Source organism: Eschscholzia californica, unplaced genomic scaffold (genome assembly GCF_041429995.1).
Source record: "Eschscholzia californica isolate CP2 unplaced genomic scaffold, dmEscCali1.0.p SCAF_4, whole genome shotgun sequence".
NCBI lineage: Eukaryota > Viridiplantae > Streptophyta > Magnoliopsida > Ranunculales > Papaveraceae > Eschscholzia > Eschscholzia californica.
In genome coordinates, this window is record NW_028238461.1 from 36,491,009 (window position 1) to 36,508,812 (window position 17,804).

The following is a 17,804-nucleotide window of genomic DNA, read 5'->3' on the forward strand; positions in this document are numbered from 1 at the left end:
GAATAATGAGATTGATATCCAGTAGATACAATCATGTGAGAATTGTGCTGACTTGTTCACCAAATCTCTGCCTACTACAACGTTCAAAAAACTGGTAGATGGCATCGGAATGCGACGCTTGAATAACCTGATGATATAAGACTACATCGGTCCAAGATATGATATTCATTAGGGGGAGTTTATTATCATGTACAGGTTCATGTATCACTATCTAAATTCTATACTCTTTCTCCTTCGTCCAGTTTTTGTCCCAATGGGTTTTTCTGACAAGGTTTTAACGAGGCAGTATTTAGTGTATCTAACGTCACTCCGAATCTATTATTTGTACTCTTTTCCTTCATTTGATTTTGCCCCACTAGGTTTTTCGGACAAGGTTCTTAATGAGGCGATTATTTCAAGTGATGGTCATCCAAGGGGGAGTGTTATAAGGGATGTGGCTGCCCATAAAATCATTGGTTGTTCAATGTGGCTTGGGTGCCTTTAATATATATTTTCTTATCCAAACTTATATCTATAGTAGCCCACCATTCCTATAATACCTTCTAGATGTGGTGTCATCTTATGGTAGCTTCATATGAGAAGTGTCATCTTATGGTAGTTCCATATGATAAGTGTTTGTGGTTAAGTGACACCACATCATGTAAGTGACGGCACATGGGTTAGGTGTCACCATCCTACTACTTCTCCCACCCTATAAATAGATGTACATGGTGTAGTGTTTGTATGAATTTGTATGGAAAAAGGTCGGAAAGAATTCATTAAGTTTTGTTCAAGATCATCTTTTTGTTTTAGTATAGCTCATCACCTCTATCTCTTCACTTCCTTTAATTCTATTAAGTTGCATGCAAATATATACACACATTGGAGAAAATAAACCGACAATTTTCAATGGTAACAATATATTCCGATTCTTGTAACAGAGAAGATATGAATCATTTTAATGAGTGAAGAATTTAGTAATTAATAATTGACACTGATAACAATTTAACATTCATGAAATATCTTTGTTAAATAAAAATATTTTTAATCAATGATTAAGATTTACTTGATCTGACATACGTTACCAAAACTATCAATATTTCTGGTAGTTTATTATGGTACTTAATTTACGAGTCCTCTTGCTATGTGTCTCTAGAGTAAATTTTAACGAATTCTTTCTATTTATGAATAAATTATTCTCGTTTGTGGGTGTTAAATCCTTTCAATTTTTAAGAAAAAAGTTAAATTGGTAAGGTCATTATATTGTTTAAATGAAAATCTAGAATTAAATTTACGAGACTTAGTATGTCCTCTTAGTATACCATAAGAAAATCACTATGAAGATAAATGACAATCAAAGAAAATAAAAACAGTTTTCCTATATCTCAAACCGCATATTAAGAAATCAATTTCTTTCTCATTTAAGTTGGAAAATCTTTGAAATAAATGAAGGAATTTATTACTTTTTTTTTTTTTTTTTTTTTGAGAATTACTTTTTTTTTTTTTGTTGAACAGGAATTTATTACTTAACATGTGGCGTTAAGGTTATGTGACACGGGCTCAACACAAAAAAGGGAAAAAAGAAAAAGAAAATATATCAAAGAACATTTTCTTATAAATAGTCCAAGATAGTAGAAGTATTTTGTGTGCTTGAAAAAGAGTGGTTTATTAGGACTCAATGGCTTTACATTTGAGTTTGAAAGGTCCTAACTTGTTTGTAGTGGGACTGATTGGGGTTTTATATTTGGTTTTTACACATAATGCAGTTCAAAAGGTGAGGGCTTTATCTAAGGAAGAAGATTTGGAGCTTGAAAGAAAATTGAAGATTTTGAATAAGCCTCCACTGAAAACTATTCGGGTATGTTATTTCATCTCTATAAGTATATATGCCCCCTCTCTAATGGAATTGGTAAAGATAAATTGATTTGTCAACTATCTTTTTCTAACTAATAAAGAGAATAATTTTCTTTTAGATCCATTAACTTGACAATGTTTTCAATAGGCCGGCGCTTTGGGCAGGGACAAAACTAGGAGTAGTAGTCAAGGGGGGCCGAACCAAAAAAAAAAGTGAAGAATCTAAGTCTATGTGCTCGAACCCAGGTCTCTCACGTCCAAAACTCGGATCTCTACCATCTCACCCACACTAAACACATGTTATATGTAGGACTCAAACTTTATTTATGCGATAAATCAGAAAGCAATCAGCATTTCTAAAACAATTTACGGCAAGTCAAGGGGGGCCATGGCCCCCTTTGGCCTGCATGTAGATCCGTCCCTGGCTTTGGGGAAAGCTAAATAGTTTCCGGGTGTGAAGACTTGGTCAAAAATTGGTCAATTTTGTTTGATAATTTTATTTAGGAGGAAAGCAACATAGCTTCTCCACCTCAGCTCTCTCTCTCTCCACCTCAGCTCTTTATCTTCTCAGATTAGGTCGCCGGCCGAATTTTCCGGCCGGCGACCTAATCAGAGAAGACAAAGAGGTGAGGTGGAGAGAGTGTGAGGTGAGGTGGAGTGTTTTTTTATCTCCCCTTTAAAATTTCACACTCTGGAAACTATTTAGCTTTCCCCAAAGCGCTGGCCTTTTCAATAATAATAATAATAATAATAAGAATAATTAACTATCTTTAATCTCTTATTTCTCCTATTAATAAATAATTAGAAAAACTTTTTTCGCTTTCTTTTTTTGTTGAAGATTAAACTTTCTTCACTTTGATAGTAAAAAATCCGAGAACAAGCAAAAATTAAAACCCCTTAAACAAAAAAGGTAGAGTCAAGTAAAGGACGAAGAGAGGTTACAACTAGGTCGGGCGTGTCGTCCGCTCTGTTTCTTTTTTTTTCTTTCCATTGAAAATTTCTAAGTACGATAATTTCCTCTTTAGGTCTAACTTGCATCTTTACTTGCACACCGTAAAAATGTAGTGTTCATCAGGGCCAGCCCTGGGGGTGTAAGTAGGCAAAGCCTTGTTTTGGTCCCCCAGGGCCAAAGGGCCTCATAAGTAGAGACTGAAGAACGGATTAAGGGGACCCCCAATTTTTTTTATCTATATACAAAGGTTACCAAAAATAATTAAGTAGCCTACTTTAGATCAACTGGTAGAGAACTTGTTTTAGAGTCTAAACAACCCAAATTCAACCATAAGCATTTTTTCTTCTGAAATGTTAAGTTTGTGGCCATCCAACTCAAAACCAATTGGCAATGAGTGGAGAGGACCTATACTTTATATTCTTGGTTGCTAGTTACCCATTCTCCCATGTGGGACTATTCTCACACGCCCCCTCACGTGTGGCGTTCTTTGAGCCTAACACGTGTGTTTTTTTCTTTACGGGTGACGTGGAGCACGTGTGGCTTTTAAGCCTATCACGTCTGGGCCTAGCTCTGATACCATGTTAAGTTTGTGGCCATCCAACTCAAAACCAATTTTATATTTTTTTAGTTACTTTAGTCCACTTTTAAAACCACCACCATAATTACTAAAACCTCCACTACCACCACCACAATTACTAAACCTCTTCAATGGTACCTCCACCACCATCACCCATCACCACCACTATTACTAAGTTTCCACATCACAATCACCATAATTTTTTTTAGTTGATACTTCTACCACCGCCACGATCACTAAACCTCCACAATTGTACCTCCACTACCACCACCATAATTACTAAACCTCTATCAACGTACCCCGCCACAACCATCATTACTAAACCTCAACACCACAACCACCACCATTATTAAACCTCCACAACCACCACCATTACTAAACCTCCACAACCACCATTAAACGACAACCAATACTATCACCATAAGCATAAAAAAAGAACGCTAAAATTTCTTTGGGTTATTTTTTCAGAGAATCATTTTTAAATACTTTTTTTCGGTTAAAAAAAGAAGGTTGAACAAGCTACTAACTCGACCGAGTTAACCGCGTTCCGAACTCGCTGATTGATCAGGTGATCGACGAAGGATAGACGAGGTTTCTCCCCGAACCCGAGCCTATTCTGAGTAACTAAATCAGATTGTTTGATTTAGATTGTAAACTATAAACATAAGTGTTATTTCCTCACATTATGTATAAGGAAATTTAGAAGGTTTCGATATACAAATTTTTTTTTTTCTGGTGAAACGAGTGTATGCCACATTCTTAAAACTCGCTTCGGGCCTCCAAAATCTCAGAACCGGCCCTGGTGTTCATTTCGTTTGAGATTGGACCCAGACTCAGTTCATCTCCCAAACAAGACTCAATTCTTAAAATTTATTTTTTAATTTACCATAAAACTATGGATTTTTGAGTAAACAGTCAAAATTTTGGGGGGTAAAACAAAAAAAAATCCAAACTTGCCAAAATATTGAGTGCAGGTCCAAATGTCAGGGACAGCTCATTATTCCCTAGTTTTAATTTTTTTTCCTCCCCTTCTTGCCCCTGGACGGAAAATTTTGAAAATCTAACGCGTGAAAGTAATTTTTTTTAAAAATTCGAAATTTTCGGTCGAAATTGCCATTTTTTCCAAAAATTATGGCGAAATTGTAGGATCCCGCCCACACATAATCCGCCAAGATCTTTATCTCTCCAGATTTATCTCTCCCCCTAATTTCTCTCATAAATTTACAGTTAATTTATCTTTCTTATCAGAAGTTTTTTTTTTAAATCTTAAAGTTTATTTGGATGGATTTCATTTTCAAATTTTAGATTTATCTCGAGATTTTCCTTCCCTCTTTATCATATTTCTCTCTAGTTTTTTTTACCTTTTGAATCAAATACTTTCATTTTATTTTACACTTTCTCTGTAAACAATAAAATTTCCAAAACACAAGAGAATTTCCTACTACAAAAATGTCTAGTACATAACCCAATTGGTAGTACACAAAACAATTCCCGGTACATAATTTAATTCCCAGTTCGAAAAGTGTCTAGTACACAATACAATTCCCAGTAAATAAAAAAAATTCCTGGTAGACATCAACATTTTCAGTACAAAAGTGTCTAGTATACAAGAAAATTCCTAGTAAATAAAATAATTTCCGGTACACAAGAAAATTTCCCGGTACATAATTTAATTCCCAGTTTGAAAAGTGTGTAGTACACAATACAATTCCCAGTAAATAAAAAATTCCCGGTAAACAAGAACATTTCCAGTACGAAAGTGTATAGTATACAAGAAAATTCCTAGTAAATAAAAATATTTCCGGTACACAAGAAATTTCCGGTACAAAAGTTTTCTAGTACACAAGAAAATCCCTAGTAAATAAAATAATTTCCGGTAAACAAGAAAATTCTCGGTACAAAAGTGTCTAGTACACAAGAAAATTCCTCGTACAAGAAAATTTCGAAATTTGAACCAATCTGGAAAAAATCAAAATTTGAGATAAGAAAAAAATCTGAAAAAAAAAAAATTTTGAACCAATCTGGAAATATTTGTTGAGATTGAAGTGAAAATTTAAAAAGAGAGGAATTTGTTGAGATTGGAGAGAGAAAAATTCTAAATTAGTTAGAAATTGGTTAAATTAGGAGAGAAATTAGGAATTGATTGGTTAAATCTCTAGATGAATCTGGAAAGAGAATTAGAGAGAGAAAGTAAAAGAGTAGAGAGAGAGAAAGTAAAACGCGGAGTGGAGAATCCCGTGATTTTTCAGAGTGGCAATTCCGTAAATTTCTGGGTGCCAGCTTCCGTAAATTTGATGAAAAACAAGGACGTTACAGTACTTTCGCGTGGGCCTCTGACTATTTGGACCTGGCTTTCATTTATTGGCAACCTAGGATGGGAAGCCTATTTCCTCCCTCGTTTTAGACTGTTCATCCAATCCCCTAAAACTATCAACCCCTTACTTGATATGGGTGATTTCTCTGGTCTGATTGGTAATTAGTTTATTATTCTTCCAAATAATATCTCAATCATATGGGACATTATCGTCATGACCGAAAGGAGACACCTTTTTCACTACAAGAGGACATCTTTATTATGGGTAATCTAATTTAGTCCCTCCGATCCTAATTGGCAATTCAAGAAACCCAACATCATCCAGGTACTAGATCACATTGATTATTGTTTTTCTCTGAATGAGTATGAAATAGATAGCTTAAATTCAAATTTAATAAGACTAAGGTGCTGCTTTTTTTTTGTATCTGAATCTGAATTTGCTGAACTGAATTAGCTGAATTGTTATAAAGTTGGATGTGTGTGTTTTTAAATCTGAATTACTATGTCTGAATTTTTATTTTGACATTTATACCCTTGCAAGTGAATGAGGTCTATTTTTGGTCCCTCTCTACCCAATTCTCTGTTTCCTTCTCTCCCATGTCTGTATGTACGAGCAGTTTGTCGACTGAACGATTTCATCAGTCTCCATTGAACTCCATGAAAGAAGAAATTCAAGAAAACTCAGATAAACCTGACTACAAATACTGGGTTTCATTCTACTGATAATAATGGAGATAGATGTAGAAGATTGAATGGGGGGAAATGAGATTTTGGTTAGGATTAGGGATTTGAAGACCCAAATAGCAAGGAAGCTGGTCAATCTTGTGTGGGAAAACTAGTGCATCTAGTAGGAGCTCTGTATTTTGGTTAAGATTAGGGATTTGAAGACCCAAATTTTTTTGCACTCTGAATTTCTTTTTTTTGGATAGAAACCCTAGAACACCTCAAACACTTGGTCGACTGAATGTATCTGGTATGAGCTCTTGGTCGAGTGATCATTTACTACTTCGCATGAGAACTTCGATCTCATCACTCTAATATCTCAGATTGAAGCATTTCCACTTTCTCTCTCTAAACTTCAACTATTTTCTTTCTCTCCTTTTATCTGAGTTTCAACAGAGAACCCATTGCCGGATCCGGCGAGGGTTCAAAGAAAGACCTTCCGGCAAGTGAGTGAGAGAGAGAGGTGATGGTGGTGGTATGTTGTCGGTGGTGGTGTGTTGTCGCTGGTGGCGGTGGTGAAAAGCAAGAAGATGAAGAGTACTTTTGTTTCAGAGGGTATAATCGTCATTCACCAATTTTCAGATATTGTCCTTCCGTTTCAGACTTCTTTTGAAGTCTGAAAAAAATAAGTTTTATTCAGCCTATTCAGATTTGTAGGCCATTCAGCTAAATTTTCAGATTTGGTTAAAAAAGAAAAACAAACAGCTTAAATCTGAAAAGAGACCTAATTCAGATTTCAGGTCTGAAATTTAAAAAAACAAACAGCACCTAAATAAAATTTAGATGTGATAACAAAATTAATACACTTTCTATCCAGTACTCAATCGTTAATTAATGTACGTTGGTTTTTGCAGTTTCTTCGCCTTATTCATTTCTAAATATGTTAACACTAAATAATGTGAACTAATTTTTTATTTTTTTGCGTGGCAATGAAGACTAAATGGGGTGACATTTATGACTGTATTGATATCAACAAACAACCGGCATTTGATCATGCCCTACTCAAGAATCACAAAATTCAGGTTCATTATTTCCATTTACATTACCCACAGTAATAAATCATATTCTTCATCAAAAAAAAAAACAGTAATAAATCATATTCTGTCATAAATTAACTAGTTTTTGTAATTTCTTTTATTAGATGGAACCAAATTTTCATAGGGAGGCAACAAGAGGCGTTAAGAGTAAAACTAAAAATTTTAAGGCGAGATCTCCACATAGTGGGTGTCCCAGTGGAACGGTTCCTATCCGAAGGACGCAGAAAGAAGAACTAATAAGAGTTGAATCTTTAAACCCAATGACATTTTCGAGTGGTTTGTCCAGATTTGACAACACTTCTGTTCAATATGTAAGTATATAAAAACATATTTTTCGCTGCAACAATAACAAAAGTATGTCGTGGATTTGAGTCATCTAAAAAGTGCCTCTGGAGAATAAATATTTTGGTCAATTAAATTTGATCAGAGGTAACCTAATTTTGAGACCAAAATTGTATTGTTTATTTTTTTTGTCCCTAATCTTCATTTTTCACTTTCAATCACAACCACTACCTTTCTGGACCCCTACCCCCCGTTATTGCTCTCTCCTTCTCCTCTATATATATATCTCCCCTCTACCTCCATCCATCTTCCTCCTTCTCTCTGTTGCAGCGAAAAACTGCGGAACAATCGATCTGGTTTGGAAGAGCCCCTAACTAGATTGATTTATCCTAGTTTGGAGGATTTCTTCAAACCAGCTTGCTGCTTGGTTTGGGGGTAATCCCTCAAACCAGGTCGCCATATAGTTTGAGGGAATCCCTCAAACCAGATCGGTTCCAGCGAAGGCTCTCCTTTGCCGGAACATAGAGAGAGAGAGAAGGAGGGAGAGAGAGTGGTGGTGATGGTGTGTGCTTGGAAGCAGTGGTGGTGTTAGCAACTTAGCGTGGTCGAAAGTGATTGTAGTGCTAGTGGTTGGAAGTGGTGGTGGTTGTGCTAATGGGTGCTTTGAGATAAAGTAGAGGATGAAGATTAAAGAGAAAACACACAAACAATATGTTGATTTCGGACTCAAAACAATGTCATTCCCTAGGTCGAATCTAATTAGTCAAAGTCTTTATTCCTTGTAAACTTTTTTGGACGGCAGTAGACTATTTCAATAATTGACACTTTAATAACCGTTATTTATGTACATACATGCAGCAAGCAGGTGTTCGATACCAGGACTTAGGAATAGCATATTATGGGGCAAGTGCAGAAATAAACACTTTCAATCCCGACAGAGTCCAACCCGACCAATTTAGTGGAGCACAATTTTTTATCGGAGCTGGCCCATTTAATGAATTGACAAATTTTATAGATGTTGGATGGATTGTGAGTCTAATTCTAAACTCATAACAACTCCTTTACTAATTCTATTATATATGAATTTAAAATTATTAAGCAATATAAATGGCTTCATACAATTTTTTAATATTCTGATAGAATTTTGCTTTGTTTACTAGGTATACCCACGTCTTTACGGTAACAACATAACTCGATCGTTCACATTTTGGAGTGTAAGTTCATAAATATTAACCATTTCTTCTAATGCACTTAGATTAAAAAACCAGGAAATGTTTATTTCAAATAGATGAATTTTTAGTTACAAATTATATCTGAATTTGAGAAGAAAATTTTCGTAATTTAAAATTCTTTTTATCTCGGAAAAATGATCTGCATTAACTCAAATTAGGTAAATATGGTATAAAAATACAAACCCTATCTTAGTAACTTAACATACTGATCATGCTTTACAAGTGCAGGCTGGTAATGGTATTGGGTGCTACAATACCATGTGTCCTGGATTTGTTCAAGTAGATAAAGTCTTTACTCCTGATTATCCTATTGATAAAGTTTCAACGTATGAAGGAGTTCAATATCCCATACATGACAAGATCGAACAGGTAACTACAAATACATTTTGTTCAAACATCAATGGAGTTATTTATTTTTTTTATTTCTTTCGGTCATTCTTTCTTTACTAAACCAGTAACTAATGGTATATTTATAATTTAGGATCGACAAACAGGAAATTGGTGGTTAATATACGACAACAATATAAAGGTAGGATACTGGCCGAATGCATTATTCCCATTATTTGGAGCAGGTGCTCAATATATATACTGGGGAGGTCAGGTGGCGAATCATGGAGAACAAGTTACTCCGAGAATGGGAACAGGTCGATTCCCCGATGGTGATTTTAGTCATTCAACTTATATAGCGAAAATGCAGTATATAGATGAATCAAATAAACTTGTAGATCCTAAAGAAGATAAAATGAATAAGATACTTGGGTGTGGTGATTGGGTTTATCGTATAAAATACTATGGATATAAGGATGATGAATATAGACACACAATTCAGTTTGGAGGTCCGGGGGGTAAATGCGGGTAATTAAGTGTCTTGGTTTAGGTAAGGGAAACGAAATGAATTATTAATAGTAAAACTAGTCTTTATTTTTTTTCTTTCAAGCACTCTTATCTTATTCTTGGCTTAGTTAATTTAGATTAATGATGCTATGCCCGACATATCTCCCGGCCGGCTGATGTGTCGGGCACAGATTTAGAGAGAGAAAATTTTAATCTTTCTCTCTCTAAATCTGTAGTGGGCCAAATCCCAAATCTCAAGCTAACCGCCTTGAAATTGAAGATTTGAGACCTTCAAACTAGATCAACGAGCAACGCTTACCGTGAGTCTACAATCAAGGGGTAATTTCTAGAAAGGTCAAAATAATATTGAAAATGAGTAGAAAAGCACAAAACATTTGAAAATTATTATTCAGGTCAAAAAGTGTTCAAATACTAAAATACCCTTTTTGTCATTTTGTGTAACTAAATTCTTTTATTTTTCTTTAAATTTTAAATCTATATAACTTTTGTTTGAGACATCGGATTTCTATAAAAATTATATATTTAGAAATGATTTTTCAATAGCTTTCTAACAAGATCCACTTTCAATACTTTTTTTCAAAAAAAAAAAAAACCTAGAAAAACGACGTTTTTTTTTTCTTTACGTTTTTCTGCAAAAGTGTGTTGCAATAATCTGTTATGCAAACGTGTTTGCAACAATCTGTTCTGCAAACGTGTTTGCATAATGTAAACTGCAAACATGTGTTTGCATATTCTGCAAACGTGTTTAAAAGACAATCTGTTATGCAAACGTGTTTGCAACAATCTGTTATGCAAACGTGTTTGCAACAATCTGTTCTGCAAACGTGTTTGCAACAATCTGTTCTGCAAACGTGTTTGCATAATTTAAACTGCAAACATGTGTTTGCATAATGTAAACTGCAAACATTATGCAAACATGTGTTTGGTTTTGATCAGATTCCAACTAATTGGGTCATTCTGAGTTTGGAATTGATTTCATCATTCATCATATAAACACAATTTATTAAAAACAAAGCCACATAACACTTGCATATTTTCTCAATGTACAAATACAAGACCGGAGATGAAGATAAAAAATCATCATAATCTAAGGGTTGAAAAATGTAAATTTCATACAGGAGTTGCAAAATGTAAATTTCAAATTGATTTTGCAAAATGTAAATTGGATACTGATTTTGTAAAATGTAAATAGCAAACTCCGTTTGCAAAATCAGGTACATATCTCGATGCTTTCATTTTCTCTCTCATCTCTTGCAAGAATCCATGAATGTCTCTTATCCTTGGATGTGAGCTATCCTCTGCACCAAATATATGTATTTGTTTACCCCTATCTAACTACATCCTGGTTTTTTCTTCACCCCTTTATCTCTCATCATTTATCATATCATAGTGAATTCTCTCATCTTTCTGAACTTGCGTGAATATTTGCAAGCTTGCCATAAGTGCAACATTCGAACACTCAAGCTGAATAAAGCGGTTCGCTGCTTTACTTCCAATTTCTATATTCCCATGGGTTCTACAAGCACCTAGTAATGTTGCCTGACCAATTGAACGTGGGTCAAATGACATTGAGTCAATCAATCTCTCGGCCTTTTCCAACTTCCTAGTTCGTCCAAGTAGGTCAATCGTACATGAATAATGTTCTGCCGGTGATTCAATCTCAAACTTCTCACTCGTATATTGAAGTACTCCCGACTTTTTTCTACCTTTCCAGTGTGTGCACAAGCAGAGAGGACATATATGAAGGTGATGCTTGTAGGCTCATTATACGTATCCAGCATTCGTTGCAACACAACTAAAGATTCATTTCCAAACCTGTGTTGTGCATAACGCGCGATTATCGAATTGAATGAAACATCAATTAAGTATCAACTAAATTTTTCTGGGTAAGGAAAGAAACTCAACAAGAAAGACAAAAAGTAAGTAAAGTTTGACATCTTTTTATTGTAATAAAATTGTGAAAGATACCTTTCTGCCTTCATAGTTCTTGTTCAAGGTTAGTAAGCTTATATCTCCATAACACCTTCTGACTGGCCAACCACAAGCAACTAAGAGAAAAATAATAATCAGTTAGTTCAGAATTTAAGTAATAGTAGAGTAATCTCTTAAAGTACAGAAAGAGAATCAGATGAAGAAGTTATTATCAGCATAGTGAAAGAAAAATTGAAATTCTACTATAACCCTATTGAGTTTCATTAGTCAGTCAATTATCTTCAAGTTCTATCAGAGAATTCCCCATTTTGACAGTAACCTGATATCATAGAGTTCCAGAGAACCAAATCTGGTTTCGGAATTTCTTCAAACACTTTCGTGGCATCTAAACACCAGACTCTTATTTAGAATACAAATCAATCAAACCACTTCCAATATGATAGTTTTGGTGAAACAAAGTTTTAATCATCTGATCATGAAACTGAAACTTCGGGTGAAGTTTTGTGGAGGTTGAAACAGAATGTTTTGGAAGAAGACATTTTGAAGATGGAAGATCTCCTGAAGATGAAGAAGAATGCAGTACTGGCATTCTATTGTTGTTGATCTTGAGATGATGTTGAAACTTCCGCCATTTTCATTTCCCCTAATTTTAACCTAGTTTCTGAATTTCAGGGCTAAATTTTAACCTAGTTTTTTCATTCCTCAGCTTGAAAAACTTCTGCGCCCTAATTTTCGTTACAGCTAACTGGATCGGCTCTTACCAACACTCTAGATTCTAATGATCCCACTTGAACGACTGAAGGAATAAGAAGAAGATAGGATTCAAAGAAGATTGGATCCAAAGAAGAAGAAGAAGAAGAATCGAGAAGCAGAAGATAGAAAAAACCCAAAATTCAATATCTTTTCTTTTGAGAGAGATTAAGTTTTAGTTAGGAAGGGTACTTTGGGAATGGAAGAAAAAAAAAATGACCTCAATAATAATTATCAATAATATTTAAAACTTTACTTATCATTGAACATAATATTTAGGTAACTTCCACTTAATAGAAAAAGATGCTGGCTTTTTTAGCTATTATGATAATTTTTTGACCCCAAAAAGTCATTTTCTCTACAATCAATACCTGAAAAACAAAATAGCTAGGTTAAAATCCAACTACAGTAGATTTCCACAAATCTATGTATCGGGTAGGCAAGCTCAAATCCCCAATCCCCAATCAAAGAAGCATTGCATTCATATTCATTATTGGCATTATCTGTAATTCAACGGTGACAACTAACATCATACAGCGAGATTTACCTCGCGCTTGTAGAAACTTATAATTTTATGTTCTTGATTATTAGGTTTTCAAGGTTTTTGTATTCTAATCCAATACTAACCCTCCTAATACAACGATCTTTCTCCTTTTCGATAGATATAAAAAGATCGCACCTTTACTACGATAAACCTTTGTAACACCCAAACTTGACATGTAAGTCGACAAAATATTATGCCAAAAATACACAATCATCAAACTTCCGTTCAGGTTTCTCAGACCAATATACAACAAATATTGACTCTTGTAAAAAATTACAAACAAGTTCACAAAAAATTCAAACCAACAGCATATGACAAGTCAAAAGGGATGATGCTTATAATAGATCTTCACGTGGATCGCAACCTCAAATGAGCAAATAACAATAATGCTTAACAAATGTAGACTCACGACTAGAAGGTATGCTAGGAGATACATTGCCTAAAGAACAGAAACCATGTGAATTATCTCAATAAATTCGTTCATTGGAGATTGTCTTAACACCTTACACAAAAACTATCATAACTCCTCACTCGGAACTCCGATTAATGCACCGTTTGAAGCATTGGAAAGTAGATGAACATACGTTTCCAATCATGTAAGAAAAACACCCAAATTCATTACCTATCAATACCAGATTCAGTTTTTATCTAGGACGATAATATAGTAAGGACTGTTCTAACACCTTGTAGGAATACTAATATAAACCCTTTCTCCGAACACCGATTAATGCACTGTTTAAACTACTAGAAAGTATACGAACAGACCTTTCCAACCATATAAGAAACACACCGAGATTCATCATCTATCAATACTAGATTCAATTTTAATCCCGATATACTGTCATCTATAGATGTTTTATGGTGTTGGTCGTAATCGGATAATTCGTACCTTAGTGCGTAAGTGGTTGTTCGTCCAATTGCCGGTAAACTGCCCACGATCTTCGTTGCCTTGCTACAACGTATGTGTCTGAATCACTACTAGAGCAATCCGAATATCCACCCCTTCAATCCTCTTCTATCGATGGTTAGACCATGTAATATTAGAGTATTCTGAATGAGCCTTTGTTGTGTGTTGTGTTATTGTGTTTTCGTGTCTCTCTCAAGAATACAAATGAGAAATATATATATGATTTCTCATAGCTACAATTAATCACAGAGACTAATAGTCAGCAATTAATCCATTGTAACCGCTATACTAAATAGCGAGTTAATTGCGGCCGTTTCATTCCCATGAATGTGGCCGTTACAAAATGGTTTCATTCCCATGAATGTGACCGTTACAAAATGATTAATAACTCACACTCGGTCACACAAGCCATACACATTAACTCGACCACAAAGACCGTACTCATTCTTGGTCACACAGACCGTACTCATTCACTCTATACAAGAGCGTGTCATACATTTCATACAGGAAATGGGGCGTGCGACCACAAAGTAACAAGCAATGTTATGTTAAGCAACCATCTAAGTAACATAACACTTTTACGCTTTTCGATACCCCGAATCATCCGGCCATCACCGATTGCATACACAGTCCCTATACGGAATAATGTCTTATTTAATTATACATACAATATAACCCCTGGTCAAGTAATGTTGGTGATATAGAAACCATTGTACCTTAGACACTCATGTTAATCCATCTTAGCTTGACTTCTTTCCTACCATGTGTCGTCGGGTCGATACTTTGTAACCATTTGGAGAGATGCTAAAGTAGCATCATCGAACCTCAACTTCAAAACATAGTTATGAGTCAACGGGCATCATCCTGTATAGGTTTCACACAGTGACAAAGTAGGGATTCGTTTGTTACTCCCTATTGGTCGTCATAAATCACATATAGTCTGATATGTATGCCACAACATAGCTCCCACTTAGATGAGCATGTCACTCTTTTATGTTCTGCGAATATTAAGTCTAGATATTGCACAAGTGTCTAACTTGAGCCACTCGATCTACATACACAATGTACGATCTGACACTCAATTATTCGGCTTGAAGGTTTAATGTGAAAGCGGGAATTTCACATCCGACTCCCACTAAGCCTCATCTTAGACATACTAAGGCGACTACCAATTCTAATGGTCACTCATACGACATATGTATGATGACAACCCATATTTCCCACACAGTGCCAATACGACTACGTCTCATCCTGCACACTACACAAGTGTTAGGGTGATCACCTGTGTAGATAGGTCGATCATAAAACCTGGTAACATTTTCAAGTACCTAATTAAACAATTGAACATTTTCAAGAAACAAACAACTTTATTTCATTGATGCTCAACACATGTCCATTACAAATATATTTCCTTACATAAACAATGACTACAACCTACGCAATCCTAAGTTCTTCACATGGGCTACAAAAACACTCTTAGTAATTGGCTTAGTCAAGGGATCCACAATCATCATGCTAGTGGGTATATAATTAATGACAACATCTTTCTTTCTGATAGCCTCTTTAACAAAATGAAAGCGTCTCCTAATATGCTTGGATTTTTTATGAAACCTCGGATCTTTAGCGAACTGTATAGCAGTAGTATTATCACAGTGCATGTCTACAAGTTCATCAACCTTAGGAGTGATGTTGAGATCATGTAGAAAACTCTTCAACCAAATAGCTTCTTGCACAGCTAGGCCACATGCAACGTACTCTGCTTCCATTGTAAATAAGGCAACACAATCTTGCTTCTTACTACACCAAGATATAGCACCTCCACCAAGGATAAAAGCATATCCGGAAGTCGATTTAGACTCATCCAAATCGCCATTGAAATCCGCATCTGAGTATCTTTGTAACCTCATATTTCCACCTTGGGAACATAGAACAAGATCACTTGTACCACGAAAATAACGCAAGATTCTCTTGACTGCTTGCCAATGAGCAGATCCTAGATTACTTTGATAACGGCTTACCAAGCCAACCGCAAAACAAATATCTGGCCTTGTACATAACATGACATACATTGAGTTCCCTATTGCACTAGCATAATAAACTTTGCTCATTTCTTTTATTTCTTCATCTGTTTTCGGGCACTGATAAAGACTCAAAATTAGACCCTTCTCGACAGGAGTATCAACAGGTTTTGAGTTATGCATTCGAAATCGTTCTAAGACATTCCCAATGTAAGACTTTTTAGGTAACCTAAGAAGTCTCTTAGAACGGTTTTCTTATAATTTCCATGCCAAAGACATACCTTACTCACCCAAGTCCTTCATCTCAAAGACAGAGGACAACCACTCTTTGGTGGTTTTGATCATGATGTAGACGCAGCGGAATTAAAAGAAAACAATAAAATAAACGAAGAACTGTAAAGAAAACGATAAATAAACTAATACTTAATTAACTTCAATGGGTTTTCTCTTCAATATATCAAGAATAAACAAGACTGGACTCCCTTTTATAGATTACTATACTTTCCTAGATAGACACAAACTGGTCTTTCCTAAATAATAGAAACACTAAATTAATGTAACTTCCTAAACTGAGATTCATTATGAATCTTCCATAAAATAAAAACTTCCTAAACCTAGCTAATCTGGCCGACTAGGCCGTGGGCACGCGTGGACGTGGGCCCACGCGATATGCGCCTGCATCAGCTCCCCGCTCCCCAGATGGTTCGTCCCGAACCGTTTCGAAGAAGAAAAAAAATTTGATGCACCCGTATACGAGTAACCTTGTTATGGCGATCCGTAATTCGCACTTGGCACGAAAGGTGCATGAAAACCAAAAGACACCAATATGCGCCAATGATTCTCGCCTAAGCAATACCGACGTATAAACATCCAATAAGTTGCGACATCGTCCGCCGTCTTGTAGTTTGAAGAAGAAGATCGCAAATACCATATTGTCCTCTATGAAAATTCAAACTTTGAAATTCATCTTCGAATCCATCACGATTCCTGCCTCTCTTCTTTCAATAATAACTGGAATACTCGTAGCGATATCTGGACCATCATACGAAGAATGAAAGTGTGGAGAATGGATAAATATGAACGGACCACCAGGTTCCCAAATAAAGTTATGAAAAGTTCCAGAAATTGTAACCATCGGAGTATTGTTTTGAGTATCTTCTTGAATTGGCAGAACGCCCATGAAAAACACAGTATGTGTAGCCGACACGCCATACATCTCATGAAAGAGTTGGTGAAGTATACTATCGGCAGCACCATTTGTACCTCCTACACGGGTTCCTCTCTTAGTATCAATGGAATCGACCTTGTCAACGAAGAGGACGCAAGGAGTTAATCTATGTTTCGGGTGCTGGTTGGTAATGGCTATTTGATGCATGTGACCAACAGACGAACTAGTAAGAAGACCTAAGCCTTTGAAACACTCCTTTGATGCATGGAAACTCTCCAACCCACCACTGGTAGATACTTCTGTGAGTGTTAATGGTGCTACATGTTTGTTTTTAGTTGTTCTCGTTGTCTCCACAAAATAACCTGAAGCCCCATAAATCTCTTGCACCTGCTTATATAGCCAAAAAAGATATTGTACAACAGTTGCACAATTCGGAACAAGTGCTTTGTGTAAGCCGTCCAACCCAACATGGTGCTTAAGGGCTTTTGCGAGGACAAAAGGTGACTGTTGCGTTAGAACCTGACTAGGGTGCAGTTTTGAGTAAACGGCGTAGCAACATGAACCCGAGTCAGCCCATATTAGGTCACCTGTCTTCACCACAGCTTCATTAACACCCTTTCCTATGAAAACACCCTCACTAAAATGATCTTTGGAAACTTTAGTTTGAGTTTCATTGACTG

General features: G+C 35.7%; 1 protein-coding gene, 1 long non-coding RNA gene and 1 pseudogene across 2 annotated transcripts; 1 reads left to right on the plus strand and 2 right to left on the minus strand.

Moving 5' to 3' along the window:
• The first annotated feature begins 1,623 nt into the window (after positions 1–1,623).
• On the plus strand, positions 1,624–9,886 carry LOC147544394 (protein neprosin-like). Its single transcript, XM_086636445.1, has 7 exons — positions 1,624–1,837; positions 7,335–7,421; positions 7,541–7,747; positions 8,577–8,747; positions 8,879–8,932; positions 9,179–9,319; positions 9,432–9,886. Exons 1-7 carry the CDS (start codon positions 1,658–1,660, stop codon positions 9,807–9,809), a joined length of 1,218 nt encoding a protein of 405 aa, XP_086492571.1. The 5' UTR covers positions 1,624–1,657; the 3' UTR covers positions 9,810–9,886.
• A 904-nt stretch (positions 9,887–10,790) lies between these two features.
• LOC147544395 (uncharacterized) lies at positions 10,791–12,632 on the minus strand. The gene is made up of 3 exons (XR_015223732.1): positions 12,057–12,632; positions 11,774–11,853; positions 10,791–11,620 (listed from the first exon to the last, which is right to left on the minus strand). It is a non-coding gene; the product is annotated as an uncharacterized LOC147544395 (long non-coding RNA).
• A 2,733-nt stretch (positions 12,633–15,365) lies between these two features.
• On the minus strand, positions 15,366–16,139 carry LOC147544396 (secreted RxLR effector protein 161 pseudogene; annotated as a pseudogene).
• Positions 16,140–17,804: the final 1,665 nt, after the last annotated feature.